The 23,564-nt window shown below is 32.1% G+C and overlaps 2 protein-coding genes across 2 annotated transcripts; both read right to left on the bottom strand.

Annotated features, from left to right (window-relative positions):
- Positions 1–9,861: 9,861 nt before the first annotated feature.
- LOC125836558 (uncharacterized) lies at positions 9,862–17,633 on the bottom strand. Its single transcript, XM_049515741.1, has 16 exons — positions 17,414–17,633; positions 17,209–17,334; positions 17,067–17,126; positions 16,445–16,558; positions 16,278–16,365; positions 14,543–14,688; positions 14,368–14,469; positions 13,269–13,340; positions 13,098–13,197; positions 12,929–13,011; positions 12,251–12,328; positions 12,037–12,135; positions 11,885–11,935; positions 11,716–11,772; positions 11,568–11,609; positions 9,862–10,111 (listed from the first exon to the last, which is right to left on the bottom strand). The coding sequence occupies exons 1-16, from the start codon at positions 17,576–17,578 to the stop codon at positions 10,037–10,039; spliced, it is 1,458 nt and encodes a 485-aa protein (XP_049371698.1). The 5' UTR covers positions 17,579–17,633; the 3' UTR covers positions 9,862–10,036.
- Positions 17,634–18,724: 1,091 nt separating this feature from the next.
- LOC125836559 (uncharacterized) lies at positions 18,725–22,200 on the bottom strand. The gene is made up of 3 exons (XM_049515742.1): positions 21,627–22,200; positions 19,728–19,992; positions 18,725–19,116 (listed from the first exon to the last, which is right to left on the bottom strand). The coding sequence occupies exons 1-3, from the start codon at positions 22,170–22,172 to the stop codon at positions 19,052–19,054; spliced, it is 876 nt and encodes a 291-aa protein (XP_049371699.1). The 5' UTR covers positions 22,173–22,200; the 3' UTR covers positions 18,725–19,051.
- Positions 22,201–23,564: the final 1,364 nt, after the last annotated feature.

The following is a 23,564-nucleotide window of genomic DNA, read 5'->3' as shown; positions in this document are numbered from 1 at the left end:
ATTAAAAAGGATTAATTGCCCATCAAAAGTAACTTGAAGTATTTTTCTCTTGACTTCTTCTTCAAACCTTTCCAACAACACTTGATGAACCTATTGATATTTGTCATATGGTTCTGCTTTGCATGTCGCATCATTATCAGTAGGTGTCTTAGAATAAGATCCTTACTGACTTTATTGTCTCAACTATGTTGCCTTCCATGTGTCTTCTTTTTGCTTTTATTGCTTCTACTTCTTTATTACCTAGGTGGTATATCCCCCTCCCTAGAACCTCTATCAAAGCATATGTCTAGCTATTCCTCATCTTCATCAAGAGAATCCTCATCCAAATCAATTGTATTTGACGCTAAGACTCTTGACTCGTTCTTCTTTGCAATCACACAAATTAGGAGATAAGTCCGGTAAAGAAATCCAAACCACAACTAACGTTATTTCCTCCTTAGGAGTATATCCAATGGACCATGGAAATACCCTATATTGGTGCTCTTCACCATTGTAGAGAATATAATTAATTTAGCGAGATAAAGCTAGTATAAAATCTTCATATTGATCAAATCCCAACACAATTTGTCTTGGAGCAAGTAAGCCAGTTAAACAATTGCCTTTGGTACCAAGATGTTTCGGCAAAATCTACCTTAATATCTTCAAATCTGACGCACGATGAGATAATTTAAACACCAATGATTGATATAATCCCTCTTCGATCATAAAGTCTTTCATGTCCTCCATTGAAAACGTGATAGTAGTGTCTTCATGAACAATTTCGATAGATTTTTACGATTGTTTTTAGTTAATTAGGATAGATTGTTTGGGGTTAAGAGTATTGAAATCGACAAGGGTGGCGTATGTGGGGGTTTGGGGCAGTAGGGTGGGCTGGATAGCCTCGGGATGAGGCCAGTTGTCGTAGCAGCTATGAGAGGGTTGCACAGCTACTGCCTAGGAATTGAAGGAGCTGCAATTGAAAGAAAAAGCCCTAGGGTTTTTTTTCATGAGTTTTTTTTTGTAGCTATTTGCAAATGTTAAGGTATTATCAATGGGTTTCTATTTAAATTAGAGTTATACCACGTACATTGAGGATTTCATATACTGATCGGGATTTTTTTAAACTTTTTTGAATATATATTTTTTATTTACTTAGGAAAATGATATTACTATATAATGTGTATTTACCGTCATAAAAAGAATATTGATATATTAGAGTGCAAAAAGATATAATTGTTAGTGTGTTTTTTAACATCGATTGGTTAATCTTTATCTTTGAAATAAATTTAAATTTTACAATTAAATTTTCATATTACGTGTCTCATTTCATTTTTAACTCATTGCGATTTGTGATACAACTTAATTTATTTAAAAACAGTTGAACTATAACAAAAAATTCATTTTAAAATTAATGATATTGTTTTATAGTCACGTAAATATTATAGAAAATTTAAGACCTTAATTTTTTAACTTTTTTCCTTAAATTTGTGGCTAAACAGGTGCAAAATAAATAAAACAAAAGTAGTACTAGTTGATAAAACAATATAATAAATCACAAATTTTATAGTTAAATTTATTTATAAAATTATTTTAAACCCCATGATTAAATTCTTAATAACAATACCAATAAAACAACAAATGCATGAAAAGTTAGAAGAAAGTAATCAGGACACAAGTGAAAGCAATTGTTTTGATAAGCCTGTGAAGCAAGATGATGAGGTTAGCAGAGAAGAATCACTATTAAAGGAATACTCTCCTTAAATAAAAGAGAGTCGGAAGAAACACAAGATATTGATATTTGTATTACTGAAAGAGAAGTGAAGCTTGAAAGAGAGATTACTATGTGTAATGAATAAGGAGAAGGAACATACCAGGTTCCTTTACAAATTGCAGCAATTGGCAGTAAGGATGAAAGTTATCCAATGGAACATAAGGAAAGACTTGAGTATTCGACAAGGGCAGAAACATGGGAGAATTAGCATATACATTATCAATACCTAAAAAAGCTCAACCCATGGAGAATCTACATGTTTTAGTCTCTCATAAGGTGCTAAAAATGATGATGCTGGAAATCAAAAACTACTCATAAAGAGTCCTCAAGTTTCAGTAGAAGACAAAGATGAAGAAGATTATGTTATTAATGAGGAACAAATTTGTAAACAGACTGATTTATTTTCATAAGCTATTACAAAGGGTAAGAAAGGAAAACATAAGAATGATAAAAGAGATAAAGGTGAAATACAAGAAAATAGTGTTAAACCAACAAAGACAAACTAGAAGGGGGTTAAATTCAATTTTATATAATACTCAAAATGCTTTATTTTGAAATATTAGGACTGTGGAGACCATTGCTAAGCTTAAACCTCTGGTTAGAACCGTTTCAATATTTATTATTTGGCAAATTGAAAAAGAAGGAATATCATCTATTATGGGAGAAAGATGTCTAAGTTTGCTATGATCAAGGAATTTAATAAAAACATGTATTTATTAGCTTCCTAGCTATAGATATCTCTGGGTTGAACAATTACCAAATACTTGGTCTTTGTTAATTAGAGATTTAGAGATTATCACCCTTTAATTACTAGTCAAGTGGTTGAATGAAAATTTCCTGATATAGAAGCTAGAATATTGGAGGTAAGCTCTGGAGGCAAAATTGAGGGCTTTGAGAGTTGGGATTGAATATTGTATTTGCAACTATATTCTTCATCTTACAATGAAAAATGATTCTTTAGTTTCAAAAAAGGTGTTGGAAGGCCAGTGAAAAATACCTTGGGCTATTGTAGTGGAAGTTAGAGGAATGGCACAAACATCAAACAATATCATATGATTCAAGAGTTGCCATAGAAAGCTAAAGTTATACTCGAATTAGAGAAAAACAAAGTTTCTAACATTAGGCTGAAAAAGGGTCAAAACATGTCATACAACATGAATAGGAACTACTCAAAAATCAATAGCCACAAAAACAAGAAGATAACAAGCAAAGGGCAGACAAGGATATTTTGTTTAGGGTTTTCTCTCAATTAATGCTACGATCTTAGTTCACCATCATACATATATATATATATATATAAAAGCTTTGAAAGAGTTAAATGAAGAAAAAAGTATATACCTAATAAATCTGAGAGTTCATGTAGCGTTATCGGTCCCTTGAGAGAGCAATCTGCAGAACTCTAAGTGACAGTAGATTAAACCTCACTTTAGCCATCTATACGCTAAGCTGATTGGGATCTGGGATCTTACCTTGAAAATGATTGTAGCAGCACGATTTGTGATTTGATGAAGTCTTTAAAGAGATTGAATCTATGGCATTTGTGAGACTCGTAAACGTCTCTTTGGATGTCACTAAAGCTCTTGTTGTGTTACTGAGAAACGATGGTCGAAGTAAGGTCGGAGGAGGAGAGAGAAGGGTCAATCAGATGGAGAAGAATGCTTCTACGGCTATCCTTTTCTCTTAGGTTTTGGTTCGGTTTTTTCCATAATTGCTTATTTTATTTTTAGGCATTTCTATTTCCTCTTTGTACCGTAGGATCTGACCTGGGCCACTTTTGGGCTCAAGTTAGTTGTTGAGTAAACTACATAAATCCCACTAGTTTAGTATCTAATTACTATGATTCAAGATAGTTTTAATAATTACATCCTATACCATATTTTGTCCGTCGGATACATGTATCATTACTTATCAGATACATGTATCTGACGGTTTGAATTAAAGAGATACATATTTTAATATTTTGAATTAAATGTGTGTAACTGATTTCCTTAAATAAAGGAGTAATTTTGGCTTAATTAACAACTCTAATTGAAAATACAGATTCATTAACATATCAACTCTAACAAATCTTCCTAAAATAACGAAATCCTAAAACCACAATAATTCTCTAATTCAAAACTTCTTCTTCTTGGCAACAATTCTTTTTTTGTTTCTTGCGTTTGATTTTTTTCCTTTTCATAATGGTCAATATCACCATAAAAATCAATGGAATACTTCTCAAGGATAATGCTACTTTCCATGATATCATTGAAGGTATTTTCAAGCAACTACAAATCGATTGTAGTCGCAATGTTTGAGACTAAATTTTGGAAAATCTACTTCAGTTTTTGACCTATTCCAATTATCCGACCTTCCCTGCAAATCATGTTTCTATGGGAGGAGAATGAACCTCTAGACAAGATATGGTTCTTATACAGAGGATTGTTAGTTTCACCTCTTATAATTATGTATTGATATATTTCTGACAAGATATAGTGTGTGAAATGAAATTAGTCGCAATGTTCTAGAGATCAGATACAATGTTTAAGACAATTCGACTCCAATTAAGATGAGAATGAAGTTTATGAAATTAAAAAGACGTAAATATGATTTTGGATTTTTTCCATTATGCATAACGATTACAAAGAAAATATTGGATGTAGCCATAATGGTGAAATGACTTTTGAGTTGGATACATCAATTAATGCTAATTTATGTATGAAACATTGTTTTGTATATCGTTTTTTCTTCAAATACATGATATAAGCTATTTACGTTGCTTCGGTTATCTTTTTTTCTTCAGATACATGATCTAAACTATTTTTGAATATAATGAATAAACACTATGTTAAGCATTCATATAAGTGCTCTGAATTGATTGATCTGAGATCTTGTTCAAATACATTATAACTTAATGAATGCTTCTTGTGATATGTTTTGTTTAAGTACATCAGATAGACACACAATTCCGATAGATACATGATAATAAATAACTATTTAATATTTCAGATACACTATCTACCTTGTTAGATATGTTGTTGATTATTGTTTTTAAATTTTGTTTATAATAAGATACATTTTTTTTTACGTCAGATACACATCTATTTTTGTTGTTCATATACATGAGAAGGATAGTAGCTCATATAATTGATGTGGTCTGTTAGATACACTGTTAATTCTCTAAACTAGTTAATATGAATTTTAAGTTAGATGCATTGTAATTTGTTATTTTTTTGCTTAGAAAAAATAATTTTTGATAGTTTCAGATACACTATTTATCATATTAGATACATGTATATTAAACATTTATAGAATACATATAACATCATGCTTAGATACACTAAATAATCATATCAGATACGCATCACTGACATGTATATGTATAGATACATTGAATGAAACATTAAATATATGAAATAAAAACTAAGATACATAAGATGAATTGTATGACCATATACATGACATATATATTGCCACTAAAATAATATATATTGGTGGGGGAGAGGGGTGGGGATAGACAATTTACGGAGGAGGGTGGGGTTGATGAGAGAGAAAGATATTTGGACCATTAATTTTAATTTTTAAAATGTAAAGATAATTAAGTAATCCTAGTTTTAAGGGATTTGTGTATCTAATTATATTTTTTAAAATATATGGTATAAAATATTAAAAGTGATAATATATGTAATTGTTTAAAAGTAGAGATAATATTAGTATATATAGTAGGGATGTATGTCTAGTTAGGTAGTTTTTCCTTAGTTGTTTGTGTAATTTTATTCAATAAAATGGGCTCTGCCCAATTTAGATTATTTGTTTTTGTATAAAAAAAAAGAACGATGTAATTATAATATGAGCCCAACAGGGCTTGATCACATAACCATAAATTAAATTTACAACCCTTAACCACTAGACTAAACCTTTCACTTGTATCAAGAGGTGCCAATAATATATATATATATATATATATATATATATAAAATCAAAATTTGACCTCTATATACAATGTAATTTTCCGACGAAGGGGTGTCGCTTTACACCCTTTGGCCAAGGTGGGTCCTCCCCTAAAGGGAAGGAATACTATAAACCACAGTCTTTTAAAGTTCAAACATTGTGCAAGAAAAACTTTGATTAAAAGAGAGAGAAAATACATAAAGTTCACCCTGAACTAATACTCTTTTTGTAAAGAGACACTTAAATTTTACGGGGATCCTAACACCCGCCTAAACAATTTGAAAGTAATAACATTGCCTCATTTTTCAATTAAACCCAGTTGTGAGAAAATGTATGATTTTCACGCTCCAATCTCAAATTGCCACGTGTTAAATGTCATAAATTATAAAATAAATATGAAAAAAGAATTTTCTTTATTATAAATAAAGGAAAAATATTTTCCACCCCCCACCTCCCACAACACCTCTCCATTCCTATCTACTTCTTCCCTTTCCCTAACCTTCTTCATTAAATTAAAAAAAAAAGACAATTAACTTCAATTAGAAATGGTAAACAAAAATCAATCTAATATTTTTATTCTATTATCATTGTAATTATAGGAAAACAATCATCATTTTATTTTTTTCCTCTATTCTTGGAACTATACAAATACTTCTATTAGCACCAAGAGGCCTTTTGCCTCAAATGGTGGAAGCAATCATGGCTAACCACCATTAATCTGTCATTATCGCAGAAAAATGTTTTTTTCGTCAAATAAAATGGTGACTAACAATGACCTTTTTTCTCTTCATTTTTTCTTTTCACTTTTGTTATCTTTTCATCATCTCCGTCAAAAATATCAAATGTCAACGATGATAAATTGTACCATCGCAATAACGAAGAAGATAGGAGAAGCAAATGACAAGTCCAGAATCGAGGATGACTTAACGGAGTACTCGTCTTGTGACAGTGAATCAAACTTCGAGAAATACTATAGTGCTAACTCGGCCATAGACACTCCAACAAGCTTCAATAGTTGTTAATGGTGTTTGAAGTGATTTGGGGAAGATGGATCTTTATTCTAAAAAAAGAAATCAATTTGAAATGCCACATGGCTTATTTATATTGGTTAGAGACTGTTTTTTAAACTACTCACGAGCTCTTGCAATGTGAGAACACAGCAGGTGCAAAAATAAGTGAAAATGACGTATTAAGTTTGGTTGAAAGTAGTTTAGTGGGGTAATAGGACCTTCAATACGTTCAAGTGTCATTTTACAAAACGGATCTTACTTTAATAGGGTAATTATGTATTTTCTCTAAAAGAAAAGTTGTGTGACTCTTTAGTGGGGTATAGATTATAGAAATGTTCAGTGGAGACAATATACAGTTATCATCAAAGGTCGCAATGGAGTCAAAAGTACCTCTCTAGCATTAATTAAAGGTCTTGATTCGAGTTCTAAATATAAAATCGCTTCTAATAGGGAGTATTTTACCTTTGAGATGAAACTTTCCGACATGAATATGAATTATTCAGGTCCCAAAGAAAACCGATTCAAAAACCAATAATGCAATTATTAGTTTTTAAAACCTTTTCGCTAATTATAAAAGATCACACAGAGAAGCTGACACAGAGAGGCTGACATTCACCAAAATTCTAGATTAACTATGTGAAGGGGGAAAAAAAAGACAAAACAAAACTATGTTCTAAGTTAAAATTCGATGTCATTGTTGGATCATTCCAATTTCCACACTACATATTCAACTTTTAATTATTATTTTTAACAGCTTTTCATTACTTGAGCCTCGATAAAGGGTGTGTTTTGTATGAAGGAAAATGTTTTTCAATTTTCTCATATTTGTTTAGATAAAATGTTTTGTTTTCAAATCAACTCATTTTCCTCAAATTAAAGGAAAATGACTTTCCTTCAAAACCTAAGGAAAATATTTTCCAAAACTTTCCTCCAACTTCAAATTACAATTTTTTTGTTGAAAAATCATTTTTTTTGTTAAAACAAATAAATTTAAAGCTTATTTTTTTTAAAAAAAATTCAACTTTAATTTTTTTATTTTTTTACCCACCTTCACCCCACCCCTACCCTTGACTCCCCCTTCACCCCCCCCCCCTCCCCCCTCACCAAAATAATAATAAATTTAAAGTTTATTTTATAAAAAATACTTTGAATTTCAATTTTTTGTTTTTCACCCAATCCCATCCCTACCCTAACCCCCTCCCCCCCCCCCCCAAAAAAAAGTTTATTTTTAAAAAATATTCCCAGTTTCAATTTTTTATTTTTTCACCTCCACCCCTACCCTTGACTCCCCCTTCACCCCCCCCCCCCCCCTCACCAAAATAATAATAAATTTAAAGTTTATTTTATAAAAAATACTTTCAATTTCAATTTTTTGTTTTTCACCCAATCCCATCCCTACCCTGACCCCCTCTCCCCCCCCCCCCCCCCCCAAAAGTTTGTTTTTAAAAAATATTCCCAGTTTCAAATTTTTATTTTTTCACCCCCACCCCTACCCTTGACTCCCCCTTCACCCCCCCCCCCAAAATAATAATAACTTTAAAGTTTATTTTATAAAAAATACTTTCAATTTCAATTTTTTGTTTTTCACCCAATCCCATCCCTACCCTGACCCCCTCCACCCCTACTCCGACCCCCAGCCACCCCACCCCACCCCCAAAAAAAATTAAAGTTTGTTTTTAAAATATATTTACAATTTTAATTTTTAATTTTTAATTTTTAATTTTTTCACCCCTACCCCTAACCACCCCCCCCCTCCAAAAAAACATTAAAGTTTATTTTTAAAAAATATTTCCAATTTCAAATTTTTATTTTTTCACCCCACTCCTATCCGCGGCACCCCCACCCCCAAAAAAAAAGTTTGTTTTTAAAAAATATTTTAATTTCAAATATTTAATTTTTTTTACCCCATCTCACCCCTATCCCCCCCCCCGGGGGGGCAGGCCCACCCCCCAAAAAAAATTTAAGTTTATTTTTATAAAATATTTTCAATTTCAATTCAAAAATTATTTTCTACTCTTCAGTAAAAAAAAAGAGATATTTTCTCAAAAATAATTTTCATTCATAAATCAAACACTAAAAAATCTTTTTCGAAAAATATTTTTTACTCATCAACCAAACATGAGAAAATAAGTCAAAAATCTACTTGTTTTCCACGAAAACATTTTCTAGGAAAACATTTTCCTTCATACCAAACACACCCAAAAACTCCATGTACTTTTCGACATTTTGAAAAATCAAACAAAACCAATTTGGAGAATATTCAACAAGAAACTCAGCACGTAACTGAAAATTGTGTTTCAATTACGTATCCATAATTTTATTTTGAGGAATATTAATAGGTGCAATCACAGTCCGGAAATTTTCTTTATAAACTTGGTTAAATGGGCGGGTTGGATTGAAATTGAAAATATTAAAATGAGTTGAAATAGAAATTGAGTTGGATTCTAACCCGTCTAAGTTTACTTTGGGCTCGATTGGGTTGGGCTCAAATGGGTTTAAAAACGGGTTGGGTGTTGATCCGCCCAATTTGACCCGCTTAATCTCAATAATTTTAATATATTATTATTTAAGTTTTATAGCCACAATTTTTTAATTTTAAAAAGTTACAAATGGTATATAAATTCTAAAAGATATAAATAGATAGTAATTCATACCTTCAATATAGGAATATATATTACAATTTACATCAATGCAAATAAAGAATTTTAAAATGGGTTGAAATTGAAAATTAAATTGGGCTCAATTGAGGATTCTCTTAAAATGGGTTAGGACTTGAATGGGTTGAGATTGAACCCAATTCTAATTATCTTGAACCCAACTCTTAAAATTCTGAACGAGTTGGACAGGTTACCTATAATTGGGTTCATTTTTGACACCTCTAGGTGCAATCACAGGCAGGAAAATTTCTTTATTAACTTGGTCAATGAGGTTACCTGGAAACTTAAAAGCTCTTAATAGCATTTCACATGCTATTATTCAACCATTTGGCACAATTACATCAAGCCAATGAAATATTCAAGCAACATATATATAGCGTCACGACAAAATGATCTTTTCTGGTCACTTACAAATTGAATAGGAAAAAAAAAATGACTTCTGCAGATCTTTTAGATATAAAAATGAAGATCTCTTGTAAAATAGGTCACTGATGCAAGGCGAGAGAATTCATGCTATCAGTAACTATTCTCATTCATTCCAAAGAGATTTTACTACCTGAACTTATACACAAGTCTTCTGATACACTTACCTTTTCCCTTTTGAAAAAAAAAACAGTTGACATAACTAGGAGAATCACTATTTCAAAAAACTTCATCAGCTCTTCAATATCTCCAAATTACTGCATAACTTACTGATATACTCTCTCATGTACAGCTAGGTTACCGATACTTGTTCCTGCAATGTATCCCCCTGTCCAAGCATTCTGCACAGTTGGCCGAGTGCTAAACAATCAGATGAAGAAAGTAGCCAGCTGAAATCCCAATATATATAAAGAGAAGGAATAGAAAATGAACATAGGAAACAAGACACATGGGTAAAGTAGGAGCAAGACAGCATATCATCGTTAAGAACTGAGATATCAGATTCTGGTTTTACATTTGCTAGAATATCAATCACAAATCCATCGGGACACATGTTTGACTATGTAGAGGGGCTCAACACTAAAGATAATCTCGTTGAACAAAGACATTTACAACAAATAAAATAGGTCATACATCAAAAATTAAATTTACAATATAGAATTGCTGTATCAAAACTTTGCTAAATGAAATTGCAAAATAGTTCGATAAAGAATCTTAGAGAAAGGTAATATCGTGTAGGGTAATCATTAGTAAATTACACGATATAACATCAAATATCAAAATAAGTCATTTTTAGCAGAAAACAACTATCCAACCAATTATTTATAAGTACCCTAATAGGTCAAATTAATGTCAGTACAACTTCCTTCTAATACAACATATTTAGTCTGTTATTTTCCTAAGAGATTAACTTAAGGTTGTCTATCATGTCTTTTTGACAAGGAAAAATCTCTATCATGTTCTTTTCTTTTTCTTTTTTTATTGTTAAAGGCTACCTCATTGAAACTCAAGCAACAATAAAGTGTTGTAAAGGAATATACAAAGGGGCACAGATCATCACTGCTCTAAATGTAAAGAGTCCAAGAAAAATCTTCATGTTTTATGTCTAGTAGGACTAAACATCATGGGGAAACTGGAATTACAAAAAGATAAAACCCAATTTTTTTTATATAAGTTAACAAAGAAAACTTAAAACGAATTTCTTAAGACAATGACGATGACAACCAATTTGAAAGTACAAAGTCTCTACAAAATGGCATTTCCAGTCTACGGGTTTATAAGAAGATGCGGAAAAGATGAGCACCAATATAGTTGTTTAAAGTAGGTTGACCATGACTTTACTTTTACAAAGATTCCTACTGTATTTATCTCGAAATAAACTGACTACAGCACACTTTGACTATCCACCAACTACATCAGCAATATGATTTATTTTTGGTGTGTTATGGAATTGATACAATAACAGCGCGCTATTCCTCAATCCTAAGATAGTTGTAATAGGCTATATGAACCCTCACTTTTTCTCTTTTCATTTGGACCCATTGCATTCCAATTTTATTTGCTACCTACACTTCTTCAGTTTCTGAATGATACACCAAATAGTAATATGATTATAAGATAAGTAAAGGTTTTGGCTGAACAGATTGTTTACACAAAAAATAAAAATAGACTTATCTTTGTAGTATACCCATCAGACTTATAGATATATATGTGCATATACATTAAGTATAAAATAAAGAGAACATGATGCTTTTCTTGTTAATTCTACCCTGTGGATTCAGATCAAGCTCACATTACCTGGAAATTGAAGCCACCAGTAATACCATCAACATTGAGTACCTACAGGATTGTCAAAGAATCAGAAACAAATATCTTAAGCCGTAAACTGTGTCCTACATTTGCACCTGAAGCAAGAAAAGTAAACCACAGGCATTAGTTAGACAACCTCTCCAGCGAAGTAGAGATGTGGATGGATCCTGCTCCCCATCGTATCAAGGTAGATCTGTTTGAAGAAATAGATTGCAACTCTCAGAAACTAATTTAGCTAAATTGAAAGGGTCTTCGGATTGGAGCATTGGAAGGCATATAGGCGGGAAGAAAAGAAAAGGGAGCACCTCTGAAAGTGGAACACCTCCAGCTGTGACAAACTCATCCTTAAATTGGCCCTTCATTACCCCAAAAAGAATGCAACAGAAAGTTTCATTTCAATCAAAGTAATGACATCAAAAGCAGAAATGAGTCTGAGAAATGGGAAGAGCCATGATACCTTTCCCTTCACGCTAAATGCACAATCTTTTAACAAAGCAGCGACAGAAATTAACAAATTATTGGAAATGGAAGACCACAGCATGTCTCCACATATGCCCTGCATTAATCGAAAAGGAAATTTAAAAAAATAGAAGTGGACATCAAACATTCTGAGAAGATATTTTTATGTAGAAGCCCAAAAATAACCTTGCAACTGAAGTAAACATTTTTACCTCACGATCTAATATATACTTCCAAAATCTTTTCACAACCGCAAGTTCAGAAGGATAAGAATTCAGCACCTTCTGCCTCTGCATTGAAGAGAACAATAAGGAAAGTGGTGAAGTGAGATCCTATACAAATCAGAAATCATATGCTCTCTTGTCATGATGAGATACTATTTACAGGAGACAACTATCAATAGTTTCAGAACCTTTTTCTTTTGATAAGATTGATCAATAGTTAAAGAACCCTAAGCATGAGTACATCTCATACAATCTGTTTATGTGGTTCAATAAATTAGTAGAACTATCTATTGCTGCTCAACTATCTTATATGGGTCATGGAAAATATCTTATATGGGTGTGTGTGAGTACTGGGTAGAGATATATACACCTTTTTTTGCTATGTATTTCACATGAACCCATAACCGCTCACATCACACGTACTTCAAAACAAATGAAGGATCCATGGATACAGTTGCTCAATCTACAATGCAAATGTTTAATGTAATTTTAAGTATTAGTTCCTGTATCTTTCTTTCCCTTCTGTTTTTTTTTTTTTGATAAAAGTAGTTCTCTTCTCATGGAGGACAGCTTTCTATTTTCTCTCCAGACATTTCCCATATTTGACAAAACTGTTTATATGGAATCAAAGCCTTTAGCTTCAATTCAGGTCATCGAATGTATTACCAAAAATTGACTCTTGTGACGAGTGAGTGCAGACTTTAGATCTTCAATATGGAGGTCAGGAGTAAAATCCACGCAAAGCGTACCTGGATGTGTTTGCGACTAAACTTAGCAAGAGAAAAGGTTGTGGTAAAGAGAATGACAAAAACAGAAAAAGGAAGACATTTTTTACCCTTATAGTCTGAACTGGATAGATAACGTGCCCCCCAAGCAGATAGCCTAAGAACCACAGGCCCACTGAGTCCCCAGTGGGTTACGAGCATGGATCCTACCTAAAAGATAGTATTATTGTTCTGCAGTACAGGATACTATCCAAGAAATGCAACCAATCAGAAGTGCATACCTGAGTAAGCTGTGGTATTTTCTTCTGGATGCCTTCCAACTGTAATTTTGCTTTTACTTTTGGGAATGTTACCTATGGATGACAAGCAAAATGGTTACTGTCAGTCATAGGCATGAATATATTCACGTACTCAAAGGTGTGATAAGTATGTCACAACTGTTTTAATAATCAACACAAAATTGCAAATGGTGTTTGTTATTTACTTCCTATTTTTCAATCTGTTTGTGTTACTTTCCTTTTTAGGCTGTTTCAGAAAGAAGCCTCTTTCCTAATTTGGCAACTCTTGAATTTCAACATCCCACATGGCAGGTTTAAGACATTTTGGTACACTATACATATATTTAGTTTAAGACCTCAAGATTCAAAAGTCTTCTTTACTTTTTTAAACACAGTGTCAAGTTAAGCTAAGACAAACAAATTGAAAAGGATGGAGTATAATATGATGTTCACTTTAATATAAATTTCAAGCAAAACAAAATAAAAATGAACTAGTTAAAATATACATAATTTAAAGGAAACTCTGTTAAGGAATAAATCAAAGATCACTATGTCTTTAGACGAAAAGGTACAATCAGTGCACATTGTCCCAGAATACATATAACACCAAAGAATCACCTAAAATTTAATAAAGGTGATTTTACAGGGGAGACAAGACGCATATTTTTATATAGCTTCGCACATAATCCGGAGAAGAACTAGATCAGTATTTACAGAACATAGAAATTTGAAGCATGCAAGGTAGCACTGGTAGAAGTCAAAAGGAACTAGCTGTCTCATAAGACATATTAAATGCTAGAATAGAGGAAAGAATCAATTCTCAGTGCAGATAGTTGACTGACAATCAGAGGTAGGTCATCCTTAATACTACTATTTGAAAACCAATAGGATCTGAATCCAAAAAAATTATTAAAAAAAATACTTACGAGACATATAAATCATCTCCCCAAGTATATTCATGATTCAGGAAATAAGGAACTATTGACAACACATAAGTAACAAGCTATATCTTCATTGATGTGATATAAAACATAAGGAGGAGCAGCCAAACACCTCAAAGACTGATTTCACTCAATTGGCTGCAAATGGTAAAGAAACCTACACCAGACAGTTCTGCTAACTTCAAGTCATCAATCTTGAAAGTGAACAGGCTTGGAACAGGTTCCAAAATTGAATGACCAAGTTGAGTGGCAAGATTATAACCCTGAACAGGAAAAGATGGAAATGAAGTGAAGGAATAGATGCAAAAAGTGCTTCTAACTCATTACCAAACTGACCTGCTTACTACTCCCACTAGCAATAAGTAGATAATCAGCTTCAACATGCTCCACATAATCAAGGCTACGTTTCTCAAGCTTGATGGCAAACTTTCCATCAGCAGTGGAAGAAGCACTAGTAACAACTTTTCCAGTCTGCAACAAGACTAAATAAGGAACTGGCATATCAGCATTTTGATAGGGAAAAAGGAAACGGAATTCCTCACAAATTACAAATACGTAATCTAACTGCTCAAGATTCATAGCTAAGGATGCGCAAGCCTAAACATTCTGAGATCTTCTGGTCTGAACATTCTCTCCTTTTTCTTTTCTTTTTTTGAGAAATGAAAGAAATTTTAAATTAGATCCTTTTGCTTAGCATGAGGGTATTTGGATTCATGGTACAGCATAACTAGGCAGATATTTAATATTTTAACTTGCCAGTGTAGATGATAGAGCAATTTAAGTTTAACGTCAAAGAAATATAGAAGGCTGATCGTGCAGAGCTGTTCAGAACTTCAGATTAGGAGTATATTTCCTTCACAATATTCAGCGATCTGCTTTTGGGTATAGCCCATGAAATATGTCATTCGTAAGTTGCACATTTTGGTTGATATAACTTGTTTATCATCACAAATACGAAGTAAACTACACAGAAAATGCATAAAAATGCAGGAGACTTTCAAAATATTGCTATTTTAGTTTAAGGCGGAACTTTTCCATGTCAAACTGGTGATTGAAACAGAATAGATACACTAGAGGATAATTGAGAAAACTTCAACTAAAGAAGGTAACATACTATAAGTATGCACCGGGTGCATGGAGTCTTAACATGGACCTTAACTTCATGATTGTTCAACATCTAACCTTGGTCTATAGTAGTTTTAACCCTGAAACAATTTCATACACATCTTGGCACTGAATGCTTTAGGCAGAATGATTACAAAGGGTAGACTGTTGGGTTAATAGTTTTGCAGAGTAAATATAGATGAGCATCATGTTTCCGAATAGTTTCTTTGTTTAAATAGCCAAGTTTAACGTAGTCAGTTAGAATCATGATTATTCAACATCTAGCCTTAATCTATAGTAGTTCTAACCCTGAAACAATTTCATAAACATCTTGGTAGTGGATCCTTTAAGTAGAATGATTACAAAGGGTATAGTGTATCCCTAACCTCACAAGGTAGGGGTAAGGTCAGCGTACACTCTATCCTCCCTCGACCCCACCTTGTGGGATTATATTGGGTATGTTGTTGTTTGATTACAAAGGGGATAATATTGGGCTAATATTTTTATAGTTTGAATAGAGATGAGGTTCATCTTTCCTTATTCCAATTTGTTTAACTTGTCACTCTATCTCCGGTCTCCCATATTTTACAATAAGAAAGAAAATTGAAGGATCACATGTCTCAAATTCCAAGATGTTCTTGGCATATACTTGGCTTCAAGTTGACCGGTAAATTCTGTATAAGCAAGTGTCCGTGTACGTGTAGAGAAGTGTATGCAAACACACACGAGCTAACAGAAAACTTTTGCTTTCAGGGAAGTGTGACCTTACAAGAGTAGAAAGTCCAAAGCTATTCAAACAGACAATTTAGATAATACACATAGGCACCCTTGCCCCTGGAGAACTTCTAAGCATATGAATGTATAAGGAGTATAATGTGAATAGAAGTAAAAGCTTATGCAACCATACATGCTCCCAAATAACTATGACAAAATATAAAATAAAATTGTGATAGAATAGTTTATCTACCTCCACTCCTCTTTGCCTCAGACATGAGACAATCAATTATAGTAGATGAACTATCACTGGCGGGAAAGACCCTTCCGTCTTCCTCTATCTGAGGCAAAATCAGCAGAACTACACGTTAACATCAACAAGAAGAAAAGAAACATAAAAAAGGTAGTCTAGGAGATTACTTTTAACACAACACCATGATCAGAGAACCAGGACATTGTATCCATTGGACCATGAGAATGGAAAAAGGAGCCTTTAAATTCCTTATGACCCCTTGGATACTGTTCAGCCAAAATCTGCAAACGAGTTTGGTTTCGGTTGAGCTTGACTTATATGCTGCTAAAACACCACATATCTGAAGTTGAAAATGATACTCGACTATGAGCACCTTTTAGGAAAGAAAAAAAGAAAAGAACACAAACATACTTGTACTCTTGGCTCAGTTATTTAAGTTGATTTTATAACTCTAATAAACTATAGCCTACAGACAAACATCCTACTCAATCAGTATAAAGGAATGCAAAATCTGGACTGAGGGAGTTGAGACATCAAACAAAAAAAATACTATTTTAACTCAATTATTTATTTGTATCTTCGATTTTTCATGTGCAAACCTAGGCTAAAAGGTACTTATCTTCAAATCCTTAAGGTATAATTTGCAGTATTTTCTGAATTCCAAAAATTACAGATAAATAAAAGTCACTCTTCCAGAAGTGTCATAATCTAAGAACATCAAGCTTTGGGCACCAATTCTACAACTTACTAAGCATAGAACATATCTTTAAATTGCAAAGAGAATTTTACCTTGTTGTCAGGACAATGCCCATTAGTCACATTGCAACGACCTCCTCCAGAAATTTTGACCTACCAAAACAAAAGAACAAAACTTTCCACATTACAAACACAAAATTAATATTCTCCACTTTGAGAATATTGTATCAATTACCTTTGATAAAGGTTTCGCTTTTTCAATAACAACAATTTTAAGATTCGGCGCGAGAGTCTTAGCCCTTATAGCACCGTAAATTCCAGCTGCTCCTCCCCCTACTACTAACAAAAGCTCTTCACCTGACTACTTTACCAAAAACACATATATTACCAAAATTTGCAGAAAAATAGTTAAATTCTCTGTACATTACTTTAAATGTTACCTTTGGAGTAGCTGAGGAGAGAGTAGTTGCACTGAATTTTCTTCTTCCATGGCTAGGGATTGAGCATGGATATTTTCCTTTGAAAGTTGAAGTTTGAGAGGCAAATCCAAAACGAAAAATGAATCGCTGCGGTAGCAAATTCATTGAATGAAAGAATTCAAACATTCATCCGTTCGAATTTTAGGAACGTTTTGTGGAATGCAAACTGATAAAGTAAAAGTTTTTTTAGTTTTTTTTTTTTTCGTATTTTAACTAGTGATATTTTTGCATATAAAAAAAAATTTAATACTAAATTGTTTTGAAATATTGACTATAAAACTTAATTAGTGGTCTAAAATAACCATTTTCCAATTTCACCTAGAAAAATCTTGAAGAATTAACCTAAATTGCTGCATAGTTATATACAAACATCAATTAATATATAGTGGTTGTGTGCTAAAATAACCATGATCTAATTTTAATACTAAATTGTTTTGAAATATTGACTATAAAACTTAATTAGTGGTCTAAAATAACCATTTTCCAATTTCACCAAGAAATATCTTGAAGAATTAACCTAAATTGCTGCATAGTTATATACAAACATCAATTAATATATAGTGGTTGTGTGCTAAAATAACCATGATCTTAATAGATGTGTCAAGTTCAAATGTGACGAGTAAAAATGAATAGAGTGAGTAATTAGATGAAATTTAAGTTATAGCAATGTATGAAAACTAAACTTTCTATTTAAAACTATAACATGATTATTTATAAAATTCATTTGATTAGTAATTTTTTAAAAGGTAACATTTTGTATTATCACTGTGCTTCTTGTCTCAATTGTTAGAAGAATTGCTAGGTTGGTTGTTTAAGATGTTTTATTTTATTAATATGCCTAATGATATGTTAGTTATATTTTGTTACGAGAACTTCAGTGATGAATTTTATTTTAGAGTAGAGAAGCAATGTTTCGTGCTCGAGTCCGGAGAATAAAGAGATACAAAACTTAAAATCCTGACAATGAGGTTTTTTTATGGTGTGAAATCAAATTAATAGAGTCAGTGTGTTCGAGACACTGATAGGTTGAAGCAACAAAAGAAAAGGCATGTTTGGAGAGAGTAGTACTAAAATACTAGTATTGCATCACTTGTTTTGTACATCAAGATTATCAACCCCAAACCCTTGGGGCGCGAATTTGGAATTGTCCCACTCCAATTCGAACCGAATACCAAGAAAGTAACAGAAAATCATAACGACATATTGCAAGGAATTGGATATTTCAACTTGATATGTAACCAAAATTTACAGTCAAAGAAAGTTGCATTTGTCAACTCTCAACAAATAAATAATGCTCTCAACTGGAATCTGCGTCTCTTGGTTGCATTACATTCACTTAATATATACCAAAAGAAGAAAGAAATGCCTACAGTCCGGCAGGAACTGATCTAGAGTGTTGTCTACTAGTTCACGTAAACACAATAGCTTTTGTCCGTGTACTATATGTATTACAAAATCAACTAAACATTTGACTATGAACCCAATTATTATTTTATATTAACTTGAGGTCACATATGAACCTATAAACTTCAAATCTTGAATCCACCTCTGGTTCTGGAGAAGATTTTGAATTACTTTCTTGTTGGCAAGCAAAATGTTTCACGATAGAGTCTTCAACACCGACCATTTGGATGTAAGAACATCTGCCGTCAGCTCTCTTGCCACTATCCAGCAGCACAATGCCATTCATGAAACAAGATGCAGGGTTACAAAACCACAGAAGAAAACACCAACAGACAGAGGTCAAAGCAAGGAGGCTCCTAGATTAGATCTATACACTAAAGATAGTCAAAAAGATTCACTTGAGGACTACTTCTTTTGGGCAAACAAAAGACGAACTTTAGTTTAGACAAGAGAACAACCAACTCTTGATGTTTGTTTTGATCTATGGTTCCTCGATTATAGTACTTTCCGTCCTAACTTATGCACACATTTTATTCAAATAGACTAAAGGCCTAATGACTGTCCCTTACCACAGAGAGTTATAGTACCTTATAATAAACGAACGATCAGCAAATATATTAGTAATAGAATCTGGCTGCATTACATAATACTCATAGACGAACGATCAAATAGTAGTAATGTTAAATCCAAATGAAAAGACTAGTTCTTTCATAGACTTGTTGTCATATATGAAAACACCAAGTAACAAACTTACAACACAATTGTCATTGTTGAATCACATTTCTGTTTTAAAAAATCATGTGTCTCATGCTATTTGCAAAAGTTTTCCAGGTGATTGTACATTCTTCAAAAGAGGATTAAGTATACTGACCTTTAGACGATGCAGGCATTACAACAACATGCATAGTTGCATTGTTTGGAGGTAATGCTAAACGGAGAGGATATAAATTCCCATTGAATTTGTTACGCGAACAAACAATAATCTTCTCTAGCCCTGTTTCTTCTTCCAACTTTCGAGTCAGTTCCTCTAGTCCATGCCCTTTGAACTGTAAAGAAGGCCCTTCCGCTGAATCATTCACATTTCCATTTTCATCCGCCACATGGTAATAGATAAGCCTACCTTCGGATTTCACAGACTGCACATTTCATACAAATCTAAGACATCAGTTTTATTCAATACAGTGCACACACTGACTTTGTTTGGTTGCAGACTGACCACAAAATAAAATTTATACTTGACTTGGTTTAAACTTTATAGCACTTCCAATGTGGGGTAACAATACAATGATTCTCATATGATCACTCAATTTTGAATATTTCACTTAGAAAGTCACTCAACTTAGGCTTGTTCACTTAGAGAGTCATTCAACTTTGTTTTATTACTCAAATGTCACTCAACTATTGGTATTTCACTTAGAAAGTTACTCAATTATTAATATTTCATTTATGAAGTCACCCATTTTTCATTAAATTTTGTTAAAATAAAATATCTATTTTAATTATCTTATCGACCCACTCTAATTATTTAATTATATTTTTCTTCTGAAAAATGTACCGTAGCGATTGACAAAAAAAAAAGAAAAATCTCTTTACTATTCCAGCATTGTCTAACTGGAACTAATTAAAAAAGGTTGGAATCAAGAAGTTGAGAAGTAATCCAAAAAACAAAAAAAAAATTGTAGCAATCTTATTATTTTTTAAAAAAAAATAGTTTAAAACAAAAAATATATTTTAAAAAATTTAATAAAACAATTAAAATGAGCATCTTATTAATTTTTTAAAATAAGTTTAAAACAAAAATTGTATTTTAACAAAATTTAATTTAAAAACATTTAAATTAATTGAGTGATTTTCTACGTAAAATATCAATAGTTGAGTGACTTTCTTAATGAAACATTTATAATTAAGTGACTTTTGAGTTATAAAACAAAGTTGAGTAACTTTTCAAGTAAACTACTCTAAATTGAGTGACTTTCTAAGAGAATTATTGAAAATTGAGTGACCATTTGAGATATTAACTCCTTGGAACAAGTACTCCATCTGTTTATATTACTTGGCTCCAATACCAAAGTAGGTGTTTCAGCTTGTCAAATTTAGAAAATCAAGAAAGTTTTATTAATACTTTTTCCTTTCTACCTCTAGTACTCCCTCTGTCCCTAATTATTTGTCCACTTTGAATTGACACACGTATTAAAAAACAATGATTAATGAGTTTACCAATTTACTCCTATTAATTATGAAGTTGATGAATTAAAAACTTAAGATTTTCAAGAAGTTCTACCATTTTCAAAGTAATTAATTGAGGGAATAATAGGTAAAAAAAAAATTGTCCTTTCTTGATTTATCAGAATGGACAAGTAATTAGGAACAACTAAAAAAAAAGTAGACAAATAATTAGGTACAAAGGGAGTATTAAATAACTATATAAAGTATCATTAGTCAAATTTAGAGTTTCAAAGTATCCTTAACAAGGTTAGTTTAGTTGAATACACCCTAATAACAAAGGCTTTCTTAAAGGTTTGTGTAAGTAAATGACAAAGTTGCAGTTTTGCCAAAGCCCTTTTCTTAAAAAGGTAAAGGTTAAAATTAGAAGTAAAAGGTTATTCAAATTTATCTTAGTTTAAACTAATTAAGCACTTGTTTCAGATTAGTTTTGATCTAATGAACCAAATAAATCATAAGAACAATATAATATCATCATCATCATAATTCCAGCATAATTTTGTTCGCGAACCAAATTCCATTTAGCATCAATAGAGCGAACACAAACCTGAGTCCTGGAAAATTTAGCAGATGTAAGACGAAAAGATAAGCTCAAATCATCATCACCCACTGATTCTGAGTGTGAAACGCTTTCATCAGGCAATTCAGGCAGTACCTCAACAGTATCAACTGACCATAAGATCCAATCTTGATGTCTATGAGGTATATCATGTGTAACTGAATTCCTCCAAGGAGGTAATCCACTATTTGCCCTTAAAAAATTCCCATATCTAGTTTTCAGCTTCACCACAGATCCCTCTTTTATAGGTTCCCATTCAACTGATGAATCCAATTTACTAGGCAAACTTTGGACAACTTTCTGACCCGTTACCCCGAACAGACGTTGATCGTCTAAAGCCGTTAGGTATTTTCCATAAATACTTTTTAAACGGATCACATTGTCCAATCCTTCAGGGAATTCGACAGTCCATTTAACGGTCCTTGTAGATCCACTGCGATCTTGGTATACGCATTCTTGATCAGGATCAGCGTGTAAGAATTTGTCATGGTTGCTCTTTAGCCTAACGGATTTCGCTTTCTGGAAAAATTCCATTTAGAATTGAAAATTTGATGTACAATTTTCAAAAATTAAATACCAATGATCTTATTGAATTGAGGAAAAAAGGAAGAGTGTGTGTTTGTGAAACAGCTATTATTAATGTATCTAAGATGTCGTAATTGTGTAACGGGCAGGTAGGTAATATGTTGTTTGTGTGAAATCTTAGACTTTAACGTCCTTTTTTTTTATATATATTGTGTCCAGGCTAATTTCATGGAGTACTTGCTGGCTTGTACTAATATAATATAATATGATAATATCTACTTTTGTCAATTAAAGCTTAATAAGTATTTTTTTATTTTTTTTGTGTATGCAAATCACATGGATTTTTCTAGATATTTTTACTTTTCATGTCAATTTATTTTTCTCCGATATGACTACAAGTTTACTTACCTAACTACGTTGAATAGATTTATTGAAAGAAATAGCGATGACAATAATAATAATAATAATAGCAAATTCAGTATAATTTCACAAGTCTGAGAAGGATAGAGTGTATGCATATCTTAGTTCTATCTTAAAAGGGTAGTGAAGTTAGACCCTCAACTCAAAGGAAGATGTAAAAAAGAGAACTAGCAACAAACAAAAACAACAATAAGATAGTAGAATAATCTAGACTAATGAAACAACAACTAGTAATAAAAATAAAAAAATACAAAGAAAAAAAAAGGAATAAAACTAGTACTCCAAGAATGGGAAACCAATATAATACGTCCGACTACCTACTAATATTTTTCTACCTTAATTCTCGACCTCCACATCCTCCGATCAAAAGTTATATCCTTAATGAATTGAATTTGCATCACGTTTGCATTTGATTTATGACTTGCTCATTTTAATAAGTGGGACTTTTATATGGATCTGACTGAAATAAGCCTAAAAAGCGTAATTTTCCTATTATGTGATTACAAATTAAACAAGTAATCTGTTAACGTTTTTAATTAATCAGATACAATCGACATATGTATATACATCTGTTTCATTTATCAATGAGCATGAAAAAAATTAGATCAATTCTTATTAAGATACGTAATGTAATGTAACAATCCCTAGATATTTGTTCAACATGAAAGCAATTTTTTACTAATTTATAGTTCTTATGTAACAAATGATCGTGACTTGTGTCATTTGTTTGGTCCCAGACTGACCACAAAATCAAGTATTTGTATTAGGTGAAGGCATCTTATGTGATAGATGAATTAAAAAATCAACTCTTATAAAACATTAGTATAATTTTCTAGAATCCAGCGTGCCCCACTCTGGGGCTCTCAGGGGTCATGTGGTAGGATAGATAATAGAGATAGTAATATATAGTTTCTAAATAAAAAAAACTAGAATTATTTTATCTTGAGTTTGATTTGAATATTAATTAATTTTAACATTATT

Source organism: Solanum verrucosum, unplaced genomic scaffold, assembly GCF_900185275.1.
Source record: "Solanum verrucosum unplaced genomic scaffold, falcon-dt-bn FXZP01000278.1, whole genome shotgun sequence".
Lineage (NCBI taxonomy): Eukaryota > Viridiplantae > Streptophyta > Magnoliopsida > Solanales > Solanaceae > Solanum > Solanum verrucosum.
This window is presented reverse-complemented; position numbering and strand designations above follow the sequence as displayed.